Consider the following 21,121-nt stretch of genomic DNA (forward strand, 5'->3'; position numbering starts at 1 on the left):
GCCACAACTTTATAAGAGAGTCAAAAATTGCTCATTCTGCACAGAAAAACTATCTGGTTGCTGCTGTCTCTATTCAACTTTGGTTGTGTCAAGCTTGTGGCTTGATGCTGGCAATGGTCTCCAACAGGGCCACAGTGGGGCGATGAAATGAGACCCTTTACCCCAAAGCCCGGGTTCAATATTTGTTCCACGGTGTCTAGTGGCTCACGCTGAGTCCGGGACGTGGGGTATCTTCGCCGCGAGCCCTCCCTACCTGCAAGGCTGCCGCTCGGCTCGGCCCAACAGCGGGTGCAAAGCCCGCGCCCGAGAGCCGGTGCCGGCAGGGATGCGCCAGGCTCCTCCGGGAGGGCTGCAGCTCCTCTTCCTCCCCGGGGCCTGGCAGCTCCCAGCCTCGCGTCAGCGCGATTCGGGCACGCGGTTAATCAGCGTAATGAAACGCACTGCGAGAACGCATGGAAGGGGAGGATTTTATTACAGAAAATCTCAAAGCGAGGTTATTTTCCACGCGCGCGCGCTCTCATGCCCAGGCACCCGCCAGCACCACGGCGCGCGGGCGCCCAAGGGGTCCGGCCAGGGCTGCGCGTGCACAACGCGGGCGACACGGGCTGCTGGCCATCAGGTCCGCGCTGCGTCTCCTGGATCGGCAACAGCAAGCGGATTTTTTGACAGATCTTCGGTGCCCGTTAGCAGCCTCCTGGGGTCACTCTGCTGGGTCTTCCCTTAACGCCCTCCGGCCTCCTGGGCATGACAAAAACTCACATTCCCCCACCTGATTAACGGCCCACAGGCCGTTCTTCTAACCTTTTTTTGGATGTTTCTTCTGGTGCTTTCGCACCCGCCGCTTCCCATCCATTTTTCATCCATGCCAAGCGGGCAAGCTGCCCGGCATCCTCACGGCGCCGCCCCGGCGTGGGGCCGGTGCCCAGGGCCGGGCGGGATGGTCCCCGGCGCCAGGCAGCGCTGGGCTGGTCGGTCGGAGCCGGGGCGGCGCGGGGAACCCGCCGGCCGAGTCGAGCAGCCAAGTCCGCGGCGGCGGGAGGGCTGCAGCCGGCGCGCTGGTGGCGGAAAGGCCGGGGAGAGGGTGTCCCCTGCCGCCGCGGGGCGATGCGGGGTCCGTCCCCTGCCGCCGCGGGGCGGCCGCGCCGGCCGCTAGCAGCTCCCGCCGGTGCACAAGAAGATGCCCGTGGCCATGCCCACCAGGGCGAAGGCCCCCAGGGTCAGGCCCAGCGCCAGGGGGGTGTGCGACCGGCCGCTCTGTTTTTCTGCGAGAGAGGAAAAACCGCTGGAGGTGAGGAAGACGGGAAGGCCCCCGTGTCCCTCCCGCCCGCCCGTGCGCGGGCCAAGCGCCGGAAGCCCCCGTGCCTGGTGCCGCACGAACCTGCGCCGGCGCTGTGAGCCCTCAGGACGTCCACGCAGGAGGTGTTTAGGAAGTGCTGGAGGGCCTGCGTGGTCTGCGGGTACTTCATGAGCTCCCTGTGGGCGAAGGCGGCCACCGCGTCCCGCCGGGGCCAGCGCCGCTCCCAGGTGGCGGTGGGCACGTGGAAGCTGAGGAAGGCCGTGCCGTTGAGGGCCACCTCGTAGAAGCTGCGGGCCGTGCCGTTGGGGAAGAGGTGGCAGCCCAGGTGGCAGCGCAGGCTCTGGGTGTCTGCGGCGGGCGGAGAGGGAAGGCAGGTCAGGCCCCGCCGGGAACGATCGGCCGGGCCGGAGGAGAGCGCTCCCTCCCTCTGCTCCCTGCCCTCGGTAGCCCTGGAGCCCGTTAAACCCGGGTTGCCATTGCCAGCGTCAGGCCCCAGGCTACGTACTGAGTTTGCGAGGCCTCAGGAGGGAGGCTGGTCAGGTTTGCGCTGTCTGAACGCGTTTTGAACTGCCTTGCAGCTCTGTTTTCACCTGGGTTAGCTGTAGCGGTTTTTCTAATGACCAGGTGGTGATGCTTAATTTGTTTTACTTGTCCGTATCTTTGCATGGCACAACTTTAATTTTATACAGACAGAAGGGGGAGGCAGTTTTTCAACCCAGAATGAGCTATCTATCACCCTCATGCAAGGATGCAGCGTGGAGGAATACAGGCCAGGACAGAAGTGGGGTCACCAGACAACCCCAAGGCTGGAAACCGTTCCTCGATGGCCGGTTAAAGAAATGCAGACCTGCAGCGGGGCAAAGCTGGCTGCGGGGTTACAACGAGAAGAGAGGACAAGTATGCAACCCACGCAAAGCACCCCACGCTCAGTAACTGCAGAGGTAACGCAGAGCAAAGTGCAAAAGTACGTTAGCAAGCACATAGAAATGACCCCAAGCAGATCTGAGAGGTAGGAACAAGAAACCGTCACCCTCAGCATCCCGCTTCTCCCGGCGAAGGACGCGGGATGCAGGCGACTCGTGCGCCCCCCAGCCTGCAGCCAGGGTCCCTAGTGCCCCGAGGGGCAGTGGAGGGTGAGCACAACCGCCGGAAAAGAGATGGACACTAGGGAGTGTGTGTGTAGCCATCTCAGCTGCATCACTGGCCCTGAGGCTCTTTCTATATAGCGGTATTCATTTTTTCTTTCTTTCCTTATCTGCAACAACTACAACTGAAATTGCAATGGTTCTGCCATTAAACTGTTCAGGCTTCAATTATACCACCAAGAAATTCTCGTCTCTATATAGGGGGTGCGTTTCCTTTCTGCAACCGGGTGCCCGTGTCCCCACCCGCTCCCCTCGCTCGGGAGGAGGACACCCTGCCACCCACCTCTCCCTGGACTGCTGTCCCCGCGCCCCGGCAGCACTGCCCAGCAGGGAGGGCTCCCCTTCCGCAGTGTCCCCATCCCCGCGGGGGCCAGTGTCCCCACTCCCGCGGGGGCCAGCGTCCCCATCCCTGCGGGATCCAGCGTCCCCACTCCCGCGGGGGCCAGCGTCCCCACTCCCGCGGGGGCCAGCGTCCCCACTCCCTGCGGGGTCCAGCGTCCCCATCCTCATGCCCCTCCAGGGTCTCGCGTCCCTGTGCCGGTGGGACCCGCGAAGCCTCGCTGTCCCCGGCTGTCGCTCACAGTTGATGGGCCTCTCCCTAGTGATGAGCTGGACCACGCTGCTGAAGTAGTTCAGGTAGGTGACCACGTCCTCCTCCCTGCTGGCCCAGGCGGCCGGCGGCTCCAGCGGCAGCACCTGGCTGACGTTGAACCCCTCCAGGCGGTGGCTGAGCCGGCCGTCGAGCGTGGCGTTGCCCCAGAAGTCGGAGCGGCCGTCGGAGACGCGGGTCAGCTGCAGCATGGTGAAGGCGAGGGGGGCTGCGAGAGAGGCGAGCCGTCACCCGGCGCCGCTCGCCTCCCCGCCGCCTGCCCCGGCTCCCCGCCGGCCCCGAAACCTGCTGGGCGGCCCGAGGCTGGGAGCCGGCGCCCGGCCGCCCCGTGGGCGCTCCCCGTGCGGCCCCGCCGCGACCCGGGGACCCCCTTACCGGCCCGGTCGGCCCCGCAGGCCAGGGCGCCGCAGAGCAGCAAGCAGCGGAGCATCGCGCGGCTCGGGACGGGCCGGGACGGCTCGGGACGGGGACCGCAGCGGGGGCCCGGCCGGCTGGCGGGGACTTAAGCGCGCCGTGCCGGAGGTGGGGCGGGAGGCGGAGGGTGGGAGCCGGGCCAGGTCTCTCCCATTTCCTCAGCCGGAGCCACCCGCACCCCCTCCCTGCCGGACGCGCCGGGGGGCCGGCGGCAGAGCCCGGCCCTGTCCCCGGGACATCCGGCAGCGTGAGCGGGGCGAAGCGGCCGGACCAGGGTCCGAACTCGCCCCGGGCAAACGCGGGAGGGACTGTGAGGCCGCAAGGCGCCTCCGGCCGGGCGCCTGCGCCCTCCTCGCCGCAGCGCGGAGACCAGCTGCGGGCGCCTGCCTCAGTTTCCCCTGTCGGGCACCGCTCCGCCGGGCACCGCGCTCCGCCGGGCCGGGGCGGTACCGATGGGCGGGGCCTCGGAGGGCGGGGCGGGGCCTAGGGGCGGGGCGTTGGGACGCGGGGCTGGGGCGGGGCCTAGGACTGGGGGCGGGGCCTAGGGCGGAGCCTCGGGGCGGAGCGTGGAAGCGGCGGCGGCGGCGGCCGGTGCCGGGGAAGCGCAGCGATGGCGGCGGCGGCGCTGGACCTGGAGAAGCTGCGCATGGCGGGGGCCGGCATGGCCATCGCCGTCCTCACCAGCGGCGGCGACGCGCAAGGTGGGACCGCCGACCCTCCCCCGCCGCCGCCGCCGCCCGGCCCCCGCGACCCCCCCCCCGCCCCGTGCGGGCCCCCCGTCCCTGCCCGTGTCCCCGCTGCGCCGCCGCACCCCCGGGGGGCACCCGGTCCCGGCCCGCCCGGGCCTGGCTCACACGAGTGTCCCCGCGTGGGCCCGGCACCGCGGCGGCGCAGCTGCGTGCGTGTCCGCGGGGGGGCCCCGCCCCCCGGCCGGGTGGCGCTTGTGTCACCCAGGTGCGACCAGCGCCCGCCAGCCGTGTGGCACGTGTGGGTCACCCGGGTGCGCCCAGCCCCCGCCAGCCGTGTGGCACGTGTGTCACCGGCGTGGACCTGTCCCCTTTGTGGCATAACTGCGCGTGTCCCCCGGGTGGGCTCACCCCCACCCCCCCCCCCAGACGTGTGACACACACGTACGTGACTGTGTCACCGCAGGGGCGCAGCAGCCCGCCTGGCCCAGCCCCTGCCGCAGCGTGACACACATGTGTCACCTGCGTGGCCGCTGCGGGTCCAGAGTCCTCCTGCGCCGCCGCCACCTCCGCCGGGGATGGTGCCACCGGCGGGGACAGTGCCGCCGACGTGCCCCGCGGGAGCGCCCGGCCGCCCTCGCGCCCCGCGTCCCCGGGACGCCGCGGCGACGGGGGGGGGACACGGGGACCACCGCGTGGCCGCCCACCTACCCGCCCGCCCCACACCGCGGCCCCGCACCGCGGCCCCGTCCCGCGTGGCATTTGCCGCCGCTTCGTTGCTGGGGTGTGGGACTCCGGGAAGGGCCTTGGTCTGGCTGGACGGACAGACGGATGGACACGTTGCAGCCAGGCCTGAGGGTGCCTGCCTGCCTCCGGACGCCGCTCGGGGCGGCTCGACCTCCGCGCCGCTGCGGCGCTCCTGCGACTGCCGGTGCAGGCAGCCGACCCGGGAGGCAGAGTGCCGTTTCATGCCTGCCGATCCGATAGACACGTAGGCAGCTTGTTTATCCTCCCGCAGCTTAGCCGGCTGTAGGCGCCCCGCTCCAAGGATTAGCCAGAGATAGCGTTAGCTTCTGCTGAGCGCTGGAGTCTGCGGAGCGCCTGCGCCCGGAAGGAGATCTTTCCGCGGCTCCTCAGGACAGCGGATAAATGCTTGCATAATCCTTCCGTGCCGCTCGCCCTTTCTGCCCAGCTCCGCCGGTGCTCTTCTGGCAGGGTGCGGAGGAGCGCCGGACGCGGCTCTCCGTCGCGCGACCGAAGGGCCGCGCCTGGGCCGTTTCTGAGAGCTGAGATAAGGATAGAGCAGAAAACTTGCTTTTATTTCGGGCAATCAAAGCCTCTGTCAGCCTTCAGCGAAATTCCTGAAGAGGAACAAGCGTGGCGCGCGGGTGCTGTTGCAGACAGCGCGCTCCTTCCTCCGGACGCCGGGCAGGCGAGCCGCTTAGCTCCTGGAGGTGGCCCAAGGCGGTCAGGGGTGGCAGAAAGCCGCTGGCAGGCCTCGTCGCCCCGCCTCGCCTCGTGCTTCTTGTCCGCTTGAGCAAGGTGCAATCCGGCGGCAGCGGCGCTGAGCCGTGATCGCAGCCTGGCCGGGCTAAGAGCGAGGCGCGCTCAGTCCTCGCGGCACGCCCTTCCCCGCGGCCTCGTCCCTTCGCTCGTCCCCTCGGCAAAGCTGCCGCTCCGAGGGTGACCTGCGCGGAAGCCGGTGGCGCGTCCCCATCCCTGCTGCCGGCTCGCAGAGGCACCTGCAGCAGCGGAGCGAAGCAGCCCGCGGAGGGCCGCGTGCCGGAGGTTCGGCACGGCACGGCGCGCCGAGCTGGCGCCGCGCTGCAGCGTGATGCCCGTGCGCAACGGGCAGCAGCTGGGGGATGTCGGGGCAGCAAAGGGTCTCGTCTCGGGAGCGCAGCATGCCAGGAGCCTCCCGGGGCTGCAGAGCCGTGATTTTTTTGGGCCGGGACATGTCTGCACGGCCCGTTGCCCGGGGGCATCCGTGTAGCCCATCAGAGCTGCCTGGCTTCCCGGTACCGGACCTGGCCGGTGGTTTCCTCCCCGTGGGGCTGTTTCCTCCGCACGCCGACCATCGCCACGCCGTGGCAGCCTCGCAGCCGCTGGTTGCAATAGGAACTAGGGAAAAACCCGTCCTTGGAGTCCAGCCTGGGGCCGCCAGGCGTGAAAGTCATCACCGCCCGACTCCTGCCCGTGCCGCATGAGGCCGGTTTCCTTGCTTGGGGCTGCTGTGCCGAGGCCCCTTCCCTTTCCCCTCCCGCCCTCCCGCCCTGGGAGGTGAAAACCGGAGGGTCTCCAGGCATGAAGCTGCGTTGCGACATTTCCTCTGGCTCCCAGACCCCTGGCAGCAGCTGAAGAAAGGTTCATTTCCCCTTTTCTCCTTCAAAGAGTGACTGGGGGCCGGGCTCCCAGCCGCTTCCTCCGGCGGGGTGGTGTTGGCCCCGCAGCCTTCCCGCTGCGCTCCCCCTTCCTTCCTCTCCCCCTTGCCCTCGGAGCCACGTGGGACGCCGTGCTCGGGCTGTCCTGGGCCGCTCTTACAGGTTTTCCCAGGACCCGAGTGGTCGTAATGGCTCGCGTTAGGAAAGCCAGATGATGGGTGTTCTCACCGTGCAGGAGGGATCCAGGATGAGGGTGCTGTGATGCTCTTTGATTTAGCCCCGGCTGAGAGGGAATAAGTAGCTATTTACAATGAATTACACCCTCGGGCACAAAAGTCGCTTTCTCGTGTTTAGCTTCTTCACGTGTGTTGAGTTTTCACAGTCGCTTGCTGAGTAATCAGGAGAAGCAATATGCATGAATTCTTCCCCGGGGCTCGGTTGCTCCTCCCTCGAGAGCCTGTCCGAGGGGAAGCGTTGGCTTAGCAGTCGTCTGTCCGTGCTGCGTTTGAGATGCTGCCTGTAAGGCCCGGTCCCGGGTACGTGCTGCTGCGGGTATGCCGAGGCGCTGCCTGCTGGGGGCTGCTCTTTCTCACCTCTTGCCTTTCCAGGTATGAATGCCGCTGTCCGTGCTGTGACCCGCATGGGAATATACGTCGGCGCCAAGGTTTTCCTGATCTATGAGGTTCGATTATCACGTTGCTCTATCCGGGCATGGCTGAGGGGGAAAACAGCCCTGTTCTACCCCGTCTTTGGTGGATAAGTGCCATCGGTGACACCAGACGGGGACACAGACCAGGGCTGGGTTGGACAGCATGTTTCTAAAGAGCCATTCTACAACGTTGCCCCCCAGCGTGGGCAAAGGGGCTGGTCCTGCTTCGGGGGGCCAGCAGTAGACACGGGGGTCTGGTAGTGTCCCCCGTGCCCAGCTCCCCGCTGCCGAGCCCTGGTGGGAGCAGGCACAGCCTTGCTCCCCGCGAGGCCGAACGTCCCGGCCGTGAGGGATGCGCTTTGCCGGGGGACCAGAGCGGCCCCCAGAGCTGCCCGCGCGAACCCTACCTGAGCCACCAAAACGCATCACCCCATGGTCAGCTCTCCCTGGTGCCTTCTGTGTCCAGGAGACCTTTCCAGCTTTGGCCTGCTTGCAGCCCCGTAGCGTGCCAAGCAGGACTAGCAATACCTCCGAGGAGTCTCCCAAGAGCTGGAGCTGCTTCTTGGGAGGAAGCATAGGTGTTGTGTGGTGCCCTTCTCCAGCTCTGCAAAACCCTCCCCTCCTGCCCAGGGCAACGCTTGGCGTCGGGGAACCCGGGCAGGCCTGGGGCCCCCCTGAAGGGCAGCACCTCCTACCCCAGCCTCCGCTTCCTTTGTTGCAGGGTTACGAGGGGCTGGTGGAAGGAGGAGAGAATATCAAGCAAGCAAACTGGCTGAGCGTCTCCAACATCATCCAGCTGGTAAGGCTCGGCGGCCGTTGCTTTGCATGCTCTCTGTATGTATAAAGTCCTCTTAGTCCCTCTGTTTTTGGCCGTGCAGCGTACCGACATCTCTGCTTTTGCTTGCACGGCGTTTTCCTTCTCCTGCTGCTTCGACTCCAATCTTTTTATCCCGTTCTCCGTTGCCTGATTTGTGACCCTCCTAATGGCTCCCCCTGCGCAAACATCCTCGCCTGCCTTCTTGCATCCATTGTCGGCTCCTCTTCAGGCCTCTGCGAGCTGGGATGCCGCGGTGGCTTCGGTCTTGTCCACGTGGCCGGACCACGCTGGGGGCGAGCTGTGCTTGTGGCCTTGTGGGCCGGGGTGGGCCATGGGGTGAGGACGTTGGCTGCTGTCTTGCACGAGCAACAGGTAGAGATGCGTGTCCAGGGACGTGTCCCCCCGGACATCTAACAGTGCTAGCGGGACTACGTCTCCAGCGCGGGATGCGTCAGGGCACAGGGGCCTTCTGGTACGTGCTTGAAACGCAGTCGGGAGGTCACCGCATCGCAGCTTAGAGCCAGGCCGGGGTGGAAGTGCTGCTTTTTGTCAGCCTGTGTTTTTGCCGCTTGCAAGCTGGCAGGGATCTGCCAGAGGGCTGCGCGCTGCTCTTGTGCCTGGAGGCACCTTTCTGAGCCCGCAAGGAAGAGGGTGCGTGGTGGGGCCCGGCACCCGCAGCTCCTTGTGGCTCTGCGACGAGGAGCTCAGCGGAGCAGAGGCCCTGCCTGTCCTTAGCTGTGCCAGGGCCCTCGCGGAAACCCGGGCAAGCGGCTTGCTTGCGCCGCGTGTCCGAGCCCAGGCAGTGCCCCCTGCCTTCGCCGGCAGGCCTGCGCGTCCCGCCAAACGGCTCGCCCTTTTCCAGCTCGTTTTTGAACGCACGCCCCGGGAGGGCCAGGCTGCCTCGGGGGCTCGCTCTGCTGGGCGCCCCGTCGTCGGCCGCCCCGGGGGCCCGTCCGCGTGACGAGGTGCCGCGCGGCGCCCTGCCTCTTGCCGCCCGCGCGAGGAGCCGTTTGCAAGGCAGCCGCCTCGGCGGGCTCCGGCAGGGCAGCTACGCGCGACCCGCTGAGCGCCGTGAGAAATGCAAGCCGGAGCCGGGCGGTCTCCTGCCAAGACGGGACCCGGGGCCGCTTTCCTGCCTGGGAGGCGACCCAGAACAAAGCCCGGACAGACGGTCCCCTGGGGAGGCGGTGGCGCTGGGCTGCCGGAGCGATCGCAAGCCCTTCTCCGCAGGGGTGGCCGTTGCGTCAGCCGCGTCGAAAGCGGAGGTCGGGATGTCTGGCGGAGCGGAGCTGCGCGGCGCGGGGCTGGGCGCAGGCTCCAGGCTCCAGCCCGCGTCCCGAAACGTGTCGGAGCCGCCCTGCCGGCAGCAGGGCAGGGTGCCGCCGCCTGCGGGGCGGACGGCGCCGTGGGGCAGCTGCGGGTTCCTCCTCTCGCTGTGGGAGCCCCCTGGCCCCGCATCGGCACCTCGGGCTGACTCTCGGTTCCTCTCCGCCCCGGTCCGCAGGGCGGCACGATCATCGGCAGCGCCCGCTGCAAGGCCTTCACCACGCGCGAGGGTCGCCTCCGGGCCGCCCGCAACCTCGTGCAACACGGCATCACCAACCTGTGCGTCATCGGGGGAGACGGCAGCCTGACGGGAGCCAACATCTTCCGCACGGAGTGGGGTGGCCTGCTGGAGGAGCTGGTTAGAGACGGTGCGTGCAGCGTGGGGGGCCGGTGCCGGGCTGATAACCCCCGGGTATGGCCGGAGGGGGGGTAGGACCCCCACCCAGCCGAGTGTTTCGGCATGGTGTGGCTAGGAAGTCAGCGGGCTCCCTGTGCACTGGGAGAGCACAAAGCCGAGAGGGAGTGTTTGAGCATCTGTACGGCACAAGGCAGGGTCCCCCCCGACCGAGACCAAGCTTTGCTTTGGCTGGAGCTTTTTACCTCCAAGGATAACTTGTCTGGGTCAGGAAACATCAAAAAACGGCAAATCCCCGCTTCCCTTGGGAGTTTCTTTCAGTAGTCATCCCTCCCCCTCTCCCCCCCCCCCCCATTAAATTAAAATAGATTTCTCTCGTTTTTATTCTGGCCCCAGTTTCCAGCTGCTGGCTGCCATTCCGCCTTTTTGATGTGCTTGAAATCCCGCATGCTTAGGCGATCTTTTAGTCTGAGGTCTGAGTTGCTGAAGTCTCCCTCGCATCTAATAAGAGGGATTGGGAGCCAGGAAGCGCAGCCGCATGCTTGATCCAAAGGGGAAGCTGTTTCTCAGGGCTTGACTGCGCAGTTGCCTCGCTGACATCTTCAAGGGGTTCAATTTCACGAAGGAAATTAGAGAGCAATTAAAAATGGTACAACAGCGGTCAGAAAGTCAAGTGGAAAGCTGGGCCTGGTTAGGTAAGGAATAGAAAGCATAGCCAAAAAGTGTCTCTTGTGGTCTGTAGATCCGGAGAAGACTTTCCTCTCTGGTACTGTGCTCAGTCCTGGCTGCCAGGGGAGAGCCGGGGCCGCACTAGGATGGAGCTGCAAAGGCAGAGGGAGATCTGGAACAGCTTGAGGAAGGAGGGGGGAGACCAGGGCGCGGAGGTCTGTGAAATCGGGGACGTTGTGGCAATGAACAGGGAGGGAAGATCTACAAACCACGAGGCATTTAGCCCGGTCCGTGGACGGCGAGTTTGAAGCGTGCAAAGGAAGGGCTGGATGTGGGGTCAGGGCTGCTGCGCATGTGTTGAAAGGGAGGAAGGGTGGACTTGGTTTTAGAAATCCTTTGGTGGCCAGTCCGTGCCATGGTCCCGCTACAGCCTCCAGGCCAGGGCGGGAGATGGACCCGCTGTGCTGGCTCGTGAGCCGTCGCCGCTTGTCCCATCCCGGCTCTGTCATTCGAGCGAGAGACGCCCAGTTTTTCCTAGCCCAAGCGCCGCCTTGCTCTGCCGGAGACTCTCGCAGGGCTCGGCGCAGCTGCAGACTTGCCCCTCCTAGAAGGCGCCTGCCGTGTCGCCCCCAGGGCAGATCAGCGAGGACGTGGCGAAGGAGTACTGCCACCTGAACATCGTCGGCCTGGTGGGCTCCATTGACAACGACTTCTGCGGCACTGACATGACCATCGGCACCGACTCGGCGCTGCACCGCATCATGGAGGTGATCGATGCGATCACCACCACGGCCCAGAGGTGAGCGAGCCCTCGCCGCCAGCCAGGCGTGCCCTGTCCGTGGGAGCTCGTGGAGAGAGCCCTGATGGCCCTTCTCTCCCCTTGGTCTCTTTGCAGCCATCAGAGGACGTTCGTGCTGGAGGTGATGGGCAGGCACTGCGGGTGAGAGCTCCGGGAGATGGGGAGAATCTTCGGCAAGTGTTGCTTGGGCTGGGGCTGAGGGAGGGAAGAGCAGCCCGGTGCGTGCGGGGTGGTGCTGTGGGGGAAGCCCGCAGCCACATTAAGTGGCCGGGAGGCTGCCCAGGGTCTCCGCTCTGCTCTGCAGTCCAGTGTCACGTCCTGGGCCAGGCACGACGCTGAGGACTGCCCGCGTTGCCCTCCCCACCAGGGTGCTGTCGGTCACCTGGTGCCAGCCAGCGCGATGCTAACGCCCGCTGCCCCTCCAGGTACCTGGCCCTGGTGTCTGGCCTGGCCTCGGGGGCCGACTGGCTCTTCATCCCCGAATCGCCCCCGGAGGACGGCTGGGAGGACCTCATGTGCGAGAGGCTTGGGGAGGTGAGATGGGGGCTCCTTTCCCTGCTGAGAGGGTCGCTTGTACGGTCCAGGCTTTCAGCGCCTCCTTTTGCTCCTGGACCAGAGAGTTCCCACTAGATCCAGGCTGGAATAAATCAGTATTTTGTCCTAAGTCCCGGCTGCTGCAGGACTGGGTCCCCAGGGAGTCTACAAGCCCCCTCTCTGACAGAGCCAGCGCACAACAGACCAGCGCTTGTCCGCTGCCAAGTTTCGGGAGCTGGTGCTATTGTCTCCGTGAAACAGAGCGCTCAGCCGAACGCAAATTGGGCTGCCGCGTGCCGGTGGGCGGCCTGGAAACGTCTGGCGTTGGAGCCCGGTTCACAAAGGCAGCGCTGTCCCCAGCTACCAGAGCTCGCCCGGAGGCAGGGGCCGGCGTCCCGGGGTCGACAGGCGCCTGCCGTGGGCTGCCCGGGGCCGGAGGCGTTCCCGCACAGCCGAGGAATGCCTGCGGGGCAGAGGGCTGGTGGCTTTGGGGAGCTCTCACGCGGCCGCGGCCAGGACTTTCCCGCAGCCGAGCTCCCGGAGGCATGGGCGGGTTTGTGGTGCTGGCGAGGGAAGGAGGCTCGGCCCGAGGCACGGATGAGCTCTGACGCGAGTGCTCTCAGCTAAGCTGGGCTGTCTGGTTTTCTTCCCTTGCGTCAGACACGCAGCAGAGGGTCGCGGCTCAACATCATCATCATCGCAGAGGGTGCCATCGACCGGAACGGCAAGCCCATTTCCTCCAACTACGTGAAGGACGTAAGCGCCCACTTGAGTGCCCTCTCCCCTTTGCCACGGCCAGCGGCTGTGGCCACCTCGTCCCCCTGTCCTGATGGCCTCTTTCCTCTGCTGTGCAGCTGGTGGTCCGGCGCCTGGGCTTCGACACACGGGTGACTGTCCTCGGCCACGTGCAGCGTGGAGGGACGCCATCAGCCTTTGACCGTGTCCTGGTAGGTCTTGCAGGGGGAACAAGGGGAACGTGCTCCTTGGCGTGAGCATGGTGGGGGAGTCCCGGGCCTGTGGGAAGGAGGGGATCAGGCCTTACAGCCTCCAGCATGGGCTGAGAGTGCCGTGGGCCTTGGAGACCCCGTTCCTGGCCTCCCTCTGCCAGCTGCGAAGGACTTGCCAGCTCGGATAATGCTGATGTGCTCCCTGCAGCCTCTGCTGTGCCAGGCAGAATGATGCACCCGTTTCTCTACTCCACCACTAACTTCACTGCTCTTAAATAACCCAGCAGTTCTCTGGCCATAAATCAGACTAATGGAGCTGTGCAAGCAGCCGCGTGACTTCCAAGCGCGTGTTCACCCTTTACAAACATGAGCCCAGGGAAGGTCTCACGTCAGCGGGTCTGACTGCACGACTGGGAGCTTTCCCCAGGCACATCTCCTGCCGGCAAGCATGGACACCAGGAGAGTGTCGGGGCGGTGGCATCATGGGGCTGTGGGTCCCCTTTGCAGAGCAGCAAGATGGGGATGGAAGCGGTGATGGCGCTGCTAGAAGCCACGCCGGACACCCCTGCCTGCGTGGTGAGCCTGTCAGGGAACCAGTCGGTGCGGCTGCCCCTCATGGAGTGCGTCCAGGTGGTGAGTACACGCGAGGCTGCGGCGGGCACGGCGTCCGGGGGCGCAGCTTGGTCTCCCCAGTGTCCGAGGGACTTGGGTGTGTGACAGCGATTAGCTAGGCGAGGAGAGATTCGCGTGTCCATCCGGGAAGATCTACATGGAGCCAGTACATCCCTCCATGGTTATCTGGCCTGTCGAGCCCGTGCACCTGTGTGGTGTCACTGGTTTTGCCATCCTGCCCTGGTTGTTTCTTGGGTAGGGCAGTGGCACCAGGTAATGGGGGTTGGTGGCAGGGGGTTGTCCCGTTCCCCTCACAGTAAGCGTGTGCATTACGTTGCTGTGTGTCTCTCCACAGACAAAGGATGTTCAGAAGGCCATGGACGAGAAGAGGTTTGAGGAGGCCATCCAGCTTCGTGGAAGGTGAGGAGAGGGGTCTCTTGGCTTTACAGAGCACTAAAATTCCCCAGCTGGGTCGGATTGCCCTGCCTCTACCGGGGTGCAGACACTTCCTGGGGGAGGTTTGGCTCCAGCACTAATGTCCCCAGTTTTGAAAGTAGGGTTCAAATATGCCTCCAAAGGGAGAAAACAAAGATCTTTGCGCAGACCCTGACTGGACAGTGAGGTTTTCAGGGCAGCCAGCCCCGGCGTAGTCAGGGGGAGAGGAGGGTGTAGAGAGTTGGCCCGATGGGGCACCTTTGGGCTCTGTGCCCTTTGCTGATGCCCAGTCACGTGTGTGAAGCGATCCAAGTCCCCTTTCCTCACCAAGAGGTTTCTAACATCCCTCTCCGATACGGACTGCTCAGCTGTCCCCTTGGTCTGGGGTACGTGGTGAAGGCACTGGGAGCACGGAGCTGCACCTGGGGCTTGGGAGAGCTCAGCCGGGGGTCCGACTCTTAGCGCAAGAGAGGTCAGGGCAGCCCTAGATGGGAGATGTTGCTGTAATCAGAACCTCCAGACCAGAGGTCATCCCCAGCCATGGAGCTCTCCAGGTTTTCCCTGTCCCCAACTGGCCGCTGTCCCTGAGCCCAGACGTGCCTTGGAGGCGCACATAGGGCTGTGAAGCAGCCCAGTTCCCTCCCTGCTGAGAGCAAGCGTTTTCTTTGCAGGAGCTTTGAAAACAACTGGAACATTTACAAGCTGTTGGCACACCAGAAACCAGCTCAGGAGAAGGTAAGGGGGGGAAGGAGATGCCGAGAGCAGTGGGCTGTCTCCTTGCTTCGTAGCTTCTGCCGTCAGGGAAGCAAATGTGCCCGTGCAACGCAGATCTGGTCAAGGGCGCGAGTGCTCGTGCTGCTCTCCGTGGAGCCCCAAACTCCTCCGTGTGCAGGGTGTGCGTGCAGCCCTGGCCTTGCTCACGTAGCCCTGATGCATGACGAGGGCTGTGGTGGGCCTGATGAAAATGCCGCTTTGGGGATCATCCTGATCTCTTCTGGCTTTGGAAATGAGGAGCACCGAGACACCAGGGTCCTGGCACTCTGTCACTGGGAACTCCCTCCAGCGGTGGCCAGCCCCAGCTCGGTGTCCAGCGCGTAGTGTCTGAGCTCTCACTCCTGACGTGCCCTTCTCCTCCATCCCGTCCCCGCAGAGCCCCTTCAGCCTGGCCATCCTGAACGTGGGCGCCCCTGCCGCGGGCATGAACGCTGCCGTCAGGTCCGCCGTGCGAATCGGGATCTGCCAGGGGCACACCATGTACGTGGTGAACGACGGCTTCGAGGGCTTATCCAAAGGGCAGGTAAATGCGCTGGGTTGGGGATGGTCGAACACCTGGTGAATCCAGCTCGGGTGCTGGCTTCTGACGTGGGTGCAGATCTCTGTGGCTTTCTGCTTCGGTCTGTAGGGAGGTTTTGTCGGAGCTAGGGCTGTGCACGGTGGGTGCCGGCACACAGGCAAGCTGTGCTCACCCCGACCATGTTCAGAGCCGGTGGATGGACATGTGGGTGGGTGCCTTGTGGCATGGGTGGGCCTGGAGGGGGAAGGCCGGGCTGTCACCCGTCTGGAAACCAAACACTGCTCCTTGCAGATCCGCGAGGTGGGCTGGCACGACGTGGCAGGCTGGCTGGGCCGCGGCGGGTCCATGCTGGGCACCAAGCGGTAAGTACTGCGTTAGCCTCGGCGGGCAGCGGGGCACATCTGTGGGCGCTGGCCCCACCATGCCTGCGCTCTGCGTGGTTTGCAGAGGGGACAGCACCCTGGCCGAGCGGTGGGATGGGACCTTGCTGTCATCTGTGGGGAGCAAGCCTGTTTGCAGGGACCAGCTGTGCTGACCCCGCTGTCTCTTCCCCTCTGCAGAACCCTGCCCAAGACGTGCATGGAAAAGATCGTGGAGAACGTGCGGAAATTTAACATCCAGGCCCTCCTGGTCATTGGGGGGTTTGAGGTGCGGGGAAAATCGTCGGTTCTTTTTTTTGATGGAGTGTGTGAGTGGGGGGGAGCTGGGAGTTTAAAATTAGATGGTAGTAATTGAAATGAGAGGGATTCCAGCTGAGATGGGGTCCCCTGTGCGCTTGCACGCCCTACAGCCGGGATAGCGATGGTCCCAGCCCCAGGTGGCTTGCGGTGTAAGTAGAGGAGACAAAGAGCGCATTGTTCTCTGTGTCTGCTGGCTTAGGACCTGAGACCTTGGAGAGGCTGGTGCGAGATAAGGCGGGGAGCTGAGATCTGAGCTGGGGGCACAGTCCAGGTCTTCTGAGCCTGTGCTCCACCGCTCGAGGCACCAAGTGGGTTGTCTGCATCCCAGACCCTGCCAACGCTCGTTAGCTCTTTATCATTACTACCGCTCCGATGAAGACCATGTTTTAACGGAGGGGTGGGGGCGGGGGAGGAAGGACACGTGAGCTGCCACCTGGAAGCAGCACGGCTGGGTGCACGACAGAGCCGGCACTGGGCTCTTGCAGCCGTGCAGCCAAGCGCCTTCTCGCAGCCCACGACCTTTCCTAGCTGCTTGCAGCAGAGCACTTTCCTGGCTGCTTCCCCAGCTGACTTGCAGGCCTGCGCACGAGTGTATGGCCTGCCTGATGCTTGCGGTACCTCCTAATTAAATTCCCGTCCCTGGCCAGCATTCATTCTCTAATTAAACGGTCACTGGTAACTGTGAGTAGTAGGAACACAGATGCTTCCTCTCAGCTCAGACAAGCTTCCTAAAAATGTCAGGGTCCTCGGTGTGCAGCACGGCTCTGCTGGGTCCTCCTGGGCTGGTTCTTCTCTCTGCCCCTGCAGAGCTGTACCTCCTGAGCCGGGGGTGCTCTCGGTGCAGCGCAGGGTCTGCCTGGGGGGTCTGCCGACCCCCTTGCTTTAGGGGGAGACGTGACCAGGCTGGGAGACGTAGATCCGGAGGCAGGTCCCTGGCAAGCTAAGGCCCTGGTGCTCCAGGGCCGGCGAATTTCCAACCCTCTGCTTCTTGCAGGCCTACGAGGGGGTGCTGCAGCTTGTCGAAGCGCGTGGGCAGTACGAGGAGCTCTGCATCATCATGTGCGTGATCCCGGCCACCATCAGCAACAACGTGCCTGGGACCGACTTCAGCCTGGGCTCGGACACCGCCGTCAACGCTGCCATGGAGGTGAGGCGAGCAGGGAGCGGCCTTCAGGGTGGGAGGCAGGTCGCAGCGCCATCCCGCTCCGCAGGAAGCGGAGTCCCATCATGGCAGCGGCTCCTGCGCAGGGGAACGGCAGGGCGGTGTCTGCAAACTCGCAGACCTGTGGCCCCACGGAAACAGCTCTGGCTGACTGCCATGAGCCAGCGCTGCTCCGGGATGCACCCAGAGCGTCCTTTCAGCCCGTGCTGGGCAGAGGTGGGCACAGATACCTTGCGTTGCAGTCCTAGCCCTGAACGGGAAGTGGTCAGACCCCTGAGATCCTGGACAGTCAGGGGGATCTTCCTCCTTCCAGCCCAGGCGCTGCCAAACTGGTGCAGGGGAAGCATTGGTGGGTGAAAATGCAGACTTATACCCACATCCCGTCCCAGCCCTGCCCCAGGTAATGTGCATGCAGGGTACACCATGCCCTGGCAGGTGTTGCCCCATGACCTGTCTCATCTGCGGGATGCAGGCAACTCTGGGGAGAAAGCTGGAGAGGAGAATCTCCTAGTGGCCATTTCGGTCTGTGCAGGTAGCAGCAAAAATGGGGAACTCTCTGCGCGTTTCGCTCCTGTGATCCGGACCCCTCTCGTTCCGGCCTCTGCGCTAACGAGCACCTCATTCCTCCTTTTCCTGGCGCAGAGCTGTGACCGTATCAAGCAGTCGGCATCGGGCACGAAGCGCCGCGTGTTCATCGTGGAGACGATGGGCGGCTATTGCGGCTACCTGTCGACCGTGACGGGCATCGCGGTGGGCGCCGACGCTGCCTACGTGTACGAAGATCCTTTCACCATCCATGACCTGAAGGTGAGCAGGGGAACACGGGCTGGGCTCTGACAGAGCCGTACAACCCCAGCACTGCTGAGCTGTATTTTGGGACTGCAGCGCACGCAGTTATTCGACAGCATTGTTTCATTAAAAAGAAGGAAGCCAGAAAGAAGTGCTTGGGAACAGAGCAGGATTTGGAGGAGTGCGTGTCAGTGCGGGGGGATCTTCAAGGCAACGCCTTAAAGGCGCGCTCAGGGCAATGCCTGTGATGCAGCGTGGTGATGTTAGTGGCTGTGTAGTCTGAAATATAGGAAACAGTAGGATCAGAGGCCCCCCTTGAGAGCCGTCCCGTCTCGCTAGGTTGGCTGCAGAGAGGGGACGAGGTGCTGTTAGGATCACAGCCTGGGGTTTGTCTTGCAGGCCAATGTGGAACACTTGACTGACAAAATGAAGACGGATATCCAGAGGGGCCTGGTGCTGCGGTGAGTCTGTCTCCTCTGCCAAACCGTGTACTGCCAGAGACTGCAGGACGGTCTCCTACCAGCCTGGGAACAAGCCCAGACTGCCCCTGTGCCAGAGAGTGAGCCCAGAGCTGAGCTGGGCAAGCTTCCCTGCTTTCGGGAAGACAGGGAGGGGGGTGGCTGACCTTCTCCCGCTGCACAACGCCCACATGCAGCTGGAGATGGCCCCCAGATGGAGACAGGCTGGGGACTATCTGATCTGGGCCTCCGAGGAAACCCTGAGCTCAGAACGTATCAGGTCAGCCCTGCCCAAAAACCGGTTAGAAAGCTGGGTGAGGAGTTGCAGGCATGTGCGGGGCAGCATGGAGGGACACCTCTAAGGACATCAAATTAAGGAGCAACCACCCCCACCACCACCACCTTCCTTCTGCTCCTCCAGCAACGAGAAGTGCCACGAACACTACACCACCGAGTTCCTCTACAACCTCTACTCCTCCGAGGGCAAGGGCATCTTCGACTGCAGGATTAACGTCCTTGGCCACCTCCAGCAGGTACAGGCGGCTGCAGTGGGGGGCAGGACCGCGCTGGGGGCAGGCACAGAGAGAGACCAGTGGTGGGGCTGTTTGCACCTTGCCCCAGCAGATGCCCTGGGGCAAGCAGCAATTACTGCTGCCGCTGTCTGCTGGGCCGGTGCCGAAGGCACTGAGCAATTCTGCACGTGGGCTTGACGCCAGCGTTTTTCTGCGACCAGGGAGGGGCCCCAACACCCTTTGACCGTAACTACAGCACCAAGCTGGGAGTGAAGGCCGTGCTGTGGATGTCGGAGAAGTTGCAGGAAGTCTACCGCAAGGGTGAGCGAACGGCTGAACTGTGGCACGCGCCTGGCCTGGGCCGATATTCCCGTGCCAGAGCCGGGAGGAACTCCCGGGCAGTTTGCGCCAAGCCCGGCAGGCGTTTTGCCAGCCTGTGAGGCTACAAGATGCCTCGCGCTGCCTGCCCCAGCCCCGTCTTTGGGCAAGCGGTGAGCAGCGGGCAATGTCTCCCTGCTATGCGTGTCTGTCCAGTGGGTCTCCAGGCACATTTCTGCCTGCCGGCCGCTGCCACATCTCCTGTGCACTGGGATGGGAGAGAACAGCCCACTGGGATCAGCAGATGGGCAGGAGGATTGGCCTGCGGTGTTTTTACCTGCCAGGACACATCTGCCAGGCTCCAAAGGCTCCTCTGCACCCTGCTAGCCATGAAGGAGAGGGGTCTTGCCCCTTCCTCGCTGACAGCACGCTCCAGCCCCCACTGGCGAGAGTGGGCTTCCCCCGTGGTTGCCTGCAGCGACTCGTGGCGGCGCTGGTGGAGCCAGGCAGCCCTTGCTGCTGTGCTCTGCGCTGCTCAGGCTGGCTCCTAGCCGCTCCGCCACGTGGTAATGGCCGGCTGTGTCCCCACAGGGCGCGTGTTTGCCAACTCGGCTGACTCTGCCTGCGTGATCGGGCTCAGGAAGAAGGTGGTGGCCTTCAGCCCCGTGACGGAGCTCAAGAAAGTCACTGATTTCGAGTAAGTTCCTGTTCTGATGCCCCTTCTCTCCCCGTGGTTCACCAGTCTCCAGGATGGTGAGTCCAGGGGGACCTTTCTGGACCAGGGTGATGCTTGACGGAAAGCTGTGTCCGCTCCTGGCTGTCCTGCGGGCTATTTGAGAGCTCTGTCCCTCTCTTGCAGACACAGGCTGCCCCAGGAGCAGTGGTGGCTGAACCTGCGGCTCATGCTGAAGATGCTCGCCAACTACCAGATCAGCTTGACGGAGTACATCTCCGGGAAGATGGAGCACGTCACCCGGCGCACGCTCAGCATCGAGAAGGGCTTCTAGTCCTGCCAGCCCAAGCTGTAGTTCCCTGCTCCCTCTCCCTCCCATCTAACACCTCCGGAGTGCCGCATGGCCCAGGACCACGTGCTCGCTCGGAGCACCGCACCAGTGAGTGGGCTGCAGACCTGTGGGATCTCTCAGCCATCCCTGAGCACGCGCCCCCTTCCCCAGGTGCTGCTGAGGGAGCGCTGGGACCCAGGGTTTCAACAGCCAGTACTTTTGCTCCAGACCCTTTAAAGCAGGCAGAGCCTGACCCCGGTTCCTAAAATAGCACAATCATGCCCGAAAACACTGGCCCAGGGTCTGGTCCCTGAGCAGCTGGGGGAAGAAGTGGTATTCCTAGGGCCCAGCTGCACAGCCCAGACCCTTAACCTTCCCCTTTTAGTTTATTCTTACTATTTAATGATCGAGGATCCAGATTCCTTATTTAGCGGCTTGACCGCATGAGCCAACTGCTGCTTTTAGTTCCCTGCCCTCCGAACTGGGAGGGGAGCTGAGGAGGAGAGCTGAGGAAGACACCGTGCCGTTCCAGAGCAGGTAGGGGCCAACCCTGGGGGCTTGCTGCTGCCACATGGGCCCCCAGTAAAGCTTCTTCAGTTTTTCGTGGCCTTGCTGTGTGTGTCGTCTGCGCGTTGCCCACTGGTTCCATCCACCCCAGGTGTTTGCCTGGTGGGATATCTTGAGGGCCTAGCACAGAGCACTGGTCCTGGCAAGCCCCCGCTCCCCAGCCACCTTGCATGACGCTTGGCTCCGACCACTGCCACGTGGCATTTGGTGCTGGTGCCTTTCCGGCCCCAGAGCTGTGCCCTTTTGTGCCAGGTACTCTTTCCATGAGCAGGGCCGTGCCCATCATGACACCGTTGCTCTGTGAATCCCATGTCTTGTACTGTTCATGGCGCTGCTTGTGTCTTCTAGAGATAAAACCTGCTGGAGCCAAATCTGCGTCTCTGGAAACTGGTCATTGCGTGCTGAGTCTCACTAGGGAGGAGAGGGCCTGTGTTTCCCAAGGGTGTGCGAATGCATCGGGGTCCTGCTCCTCTGCCGGTGCCAAGCGAACCTGAGTAGTTCCCATCCCACAACCCCAGGGCTGTGCAGGGCCGTGCCATTGCCAGGACCAGGAGAAAGTGTTAGGATGAGTGAACAGTCCTGTGCTGGGCTGGGACAGTTAGCACAGGCTCGGCAGGACTGCTGATTTCTGGGGAACGGTTGTGGGAAAGCAGGAGCCATC

At 63.9% G+C, this 21,121-nt stretch overlaps 2 protein-coding genes across 2 annotated transcripts; one reads left to right on the forward strand and one right to left on the reverse strand.

Annotated features, from left to right (window-relative positions):
* Positions 1 to 453: 453 nt before the first annotated feature.
* Positions 454 to 3,888, reverse strand: PROCR (protein C receptor). Its single transcript, XM_067302073.1, has 4 exons — positions 3,428 to 3,888; positions 3,024 to 3,260; positions 1,379 to 1,645; positions 454 to 1,262 (listed from the first exon to the last, which is right to left on the reverse strand). Exons 1-4 carry the CDS (start codon positions 3,480 to 3,482, stop codon positions 1,150 to 1,152), a joined length of 672 nt encoding a protein of 223 aa, XP_067158174.1. The 5' UTR covers positions 3,483 to 3,888; the 3' UTR covers positions 454 to 1,149.
* A 150-nt stretch (positions 3,889 to 4,038) lies between these two features.
* On the forward strand, positions 4,039 to 20,847 carry PFKL (phosphofructokinase, liver type). Its single transcript, XM_067302074.1, has 22 exons — positions 4,039 to 4,167; positions 7,142 to 7,215; positions 7,904 to 7,981; positions 9,504 to 9,693; positions 10,983 to 11,148; positions 11,245 to 11,289; positions 11,574 to 11,682; positions 12,343 to 12,438; positions 12,537 to 12,629; positions 13,137 to 13,262; positions 13,597 to 13,661; positions 14,348 to 14,411; positions 14,827 to 14,973; positions 15,262 to 15,332; positions 15,531 to 15,618; positions 16,645 to 16,797; positions 17,455 to 17,619; positions 18,001 to 18,062; positions 18,481 to 18,592; positions 18,793 to 18,892; positions 19,481 to 19,586; positions 19,749 to 20,847. The coding sequence occupies exons 1-22, from the start codon at positions 4,077 to 4,079 to the stop codon at positions 19,894 to 19,896; spliced, it is 2,349 nt and encodes a 782-aa protein (XP_067158175.1). The 5' UTR covers positions 4,039 to 4,076; the 3' UTR covers positions 19,897 to 20,847.
* The last annotated feature ends 274 nt before the right edge of the window (positions 20,848 to 21,121 follow it).

This window comes from Apteryx mantelli, chromosome 9, assembly GCF_036417845.1.
Source record: "Apteryx mantelli isolate bAptMan1 chromosome 9, bAptMan1.hap1, whole genome shotgun sequence".
Classification (NCBI taxonomy): Eukaryota; Metazoa; Chordata; class Aves; order Apterygiformes; family Apterygidae; genus Apteryx; species Apteryx mantelli.

What these genes read in the sequence shown, in the direction of transcription:
- PROCR (XM_067302073.1), bottom strand. Translation starts at nt 3,482, where the DNA reads ATGCTCCGCTGCTTGCTGCTCTGCGGCGCCCTGGCCTGCGGGGCCGAC. An exon ending in CTGCGGGGCCGACCGGGCCG is followed by an intron (nt 3,261 to 3,427) that starts GTAAGGGGGTCC and finishes CCTCTCTCGCAG; the next exon opens with CCCCCCTCGCCTTCACCATG. An exon ending in GGCTCACAGCGCCGGCGCAG is followed by an intron (nt 1,263 to 1,378) that starts GTTCGTGCGGCA and finishes CCTCTCTCGCAG; the next exon opens with AAAAACAGAGCGGCCGGTCG.
- PFKL (XM_067302074.1), top strand. Translation starts at nt 4,077, where the DNA reads ATGGCGGCGGCGGCGCTGGACCTGGAGAAGCTGCGCATGGCGGGGGCC. An exon ending in CAGCGGCGGCGACGCGCAAG is followed by an intron (nt 4,168 to 7,141) that starts GTGGGACCGCCG and finishes TTGCCTTTCCAG; the next exon opens with GTATGAATGCCGCTGTCCGT. An exon ending in TCACCATCCATGACCTGAAG is followed by an intron (nt 17,620 to 18,000) that starts GTGAGCAGGGGA and finishes TTTGTCTTGCAG; the next exon opens with GCCAATGTGGAACACTTGAC.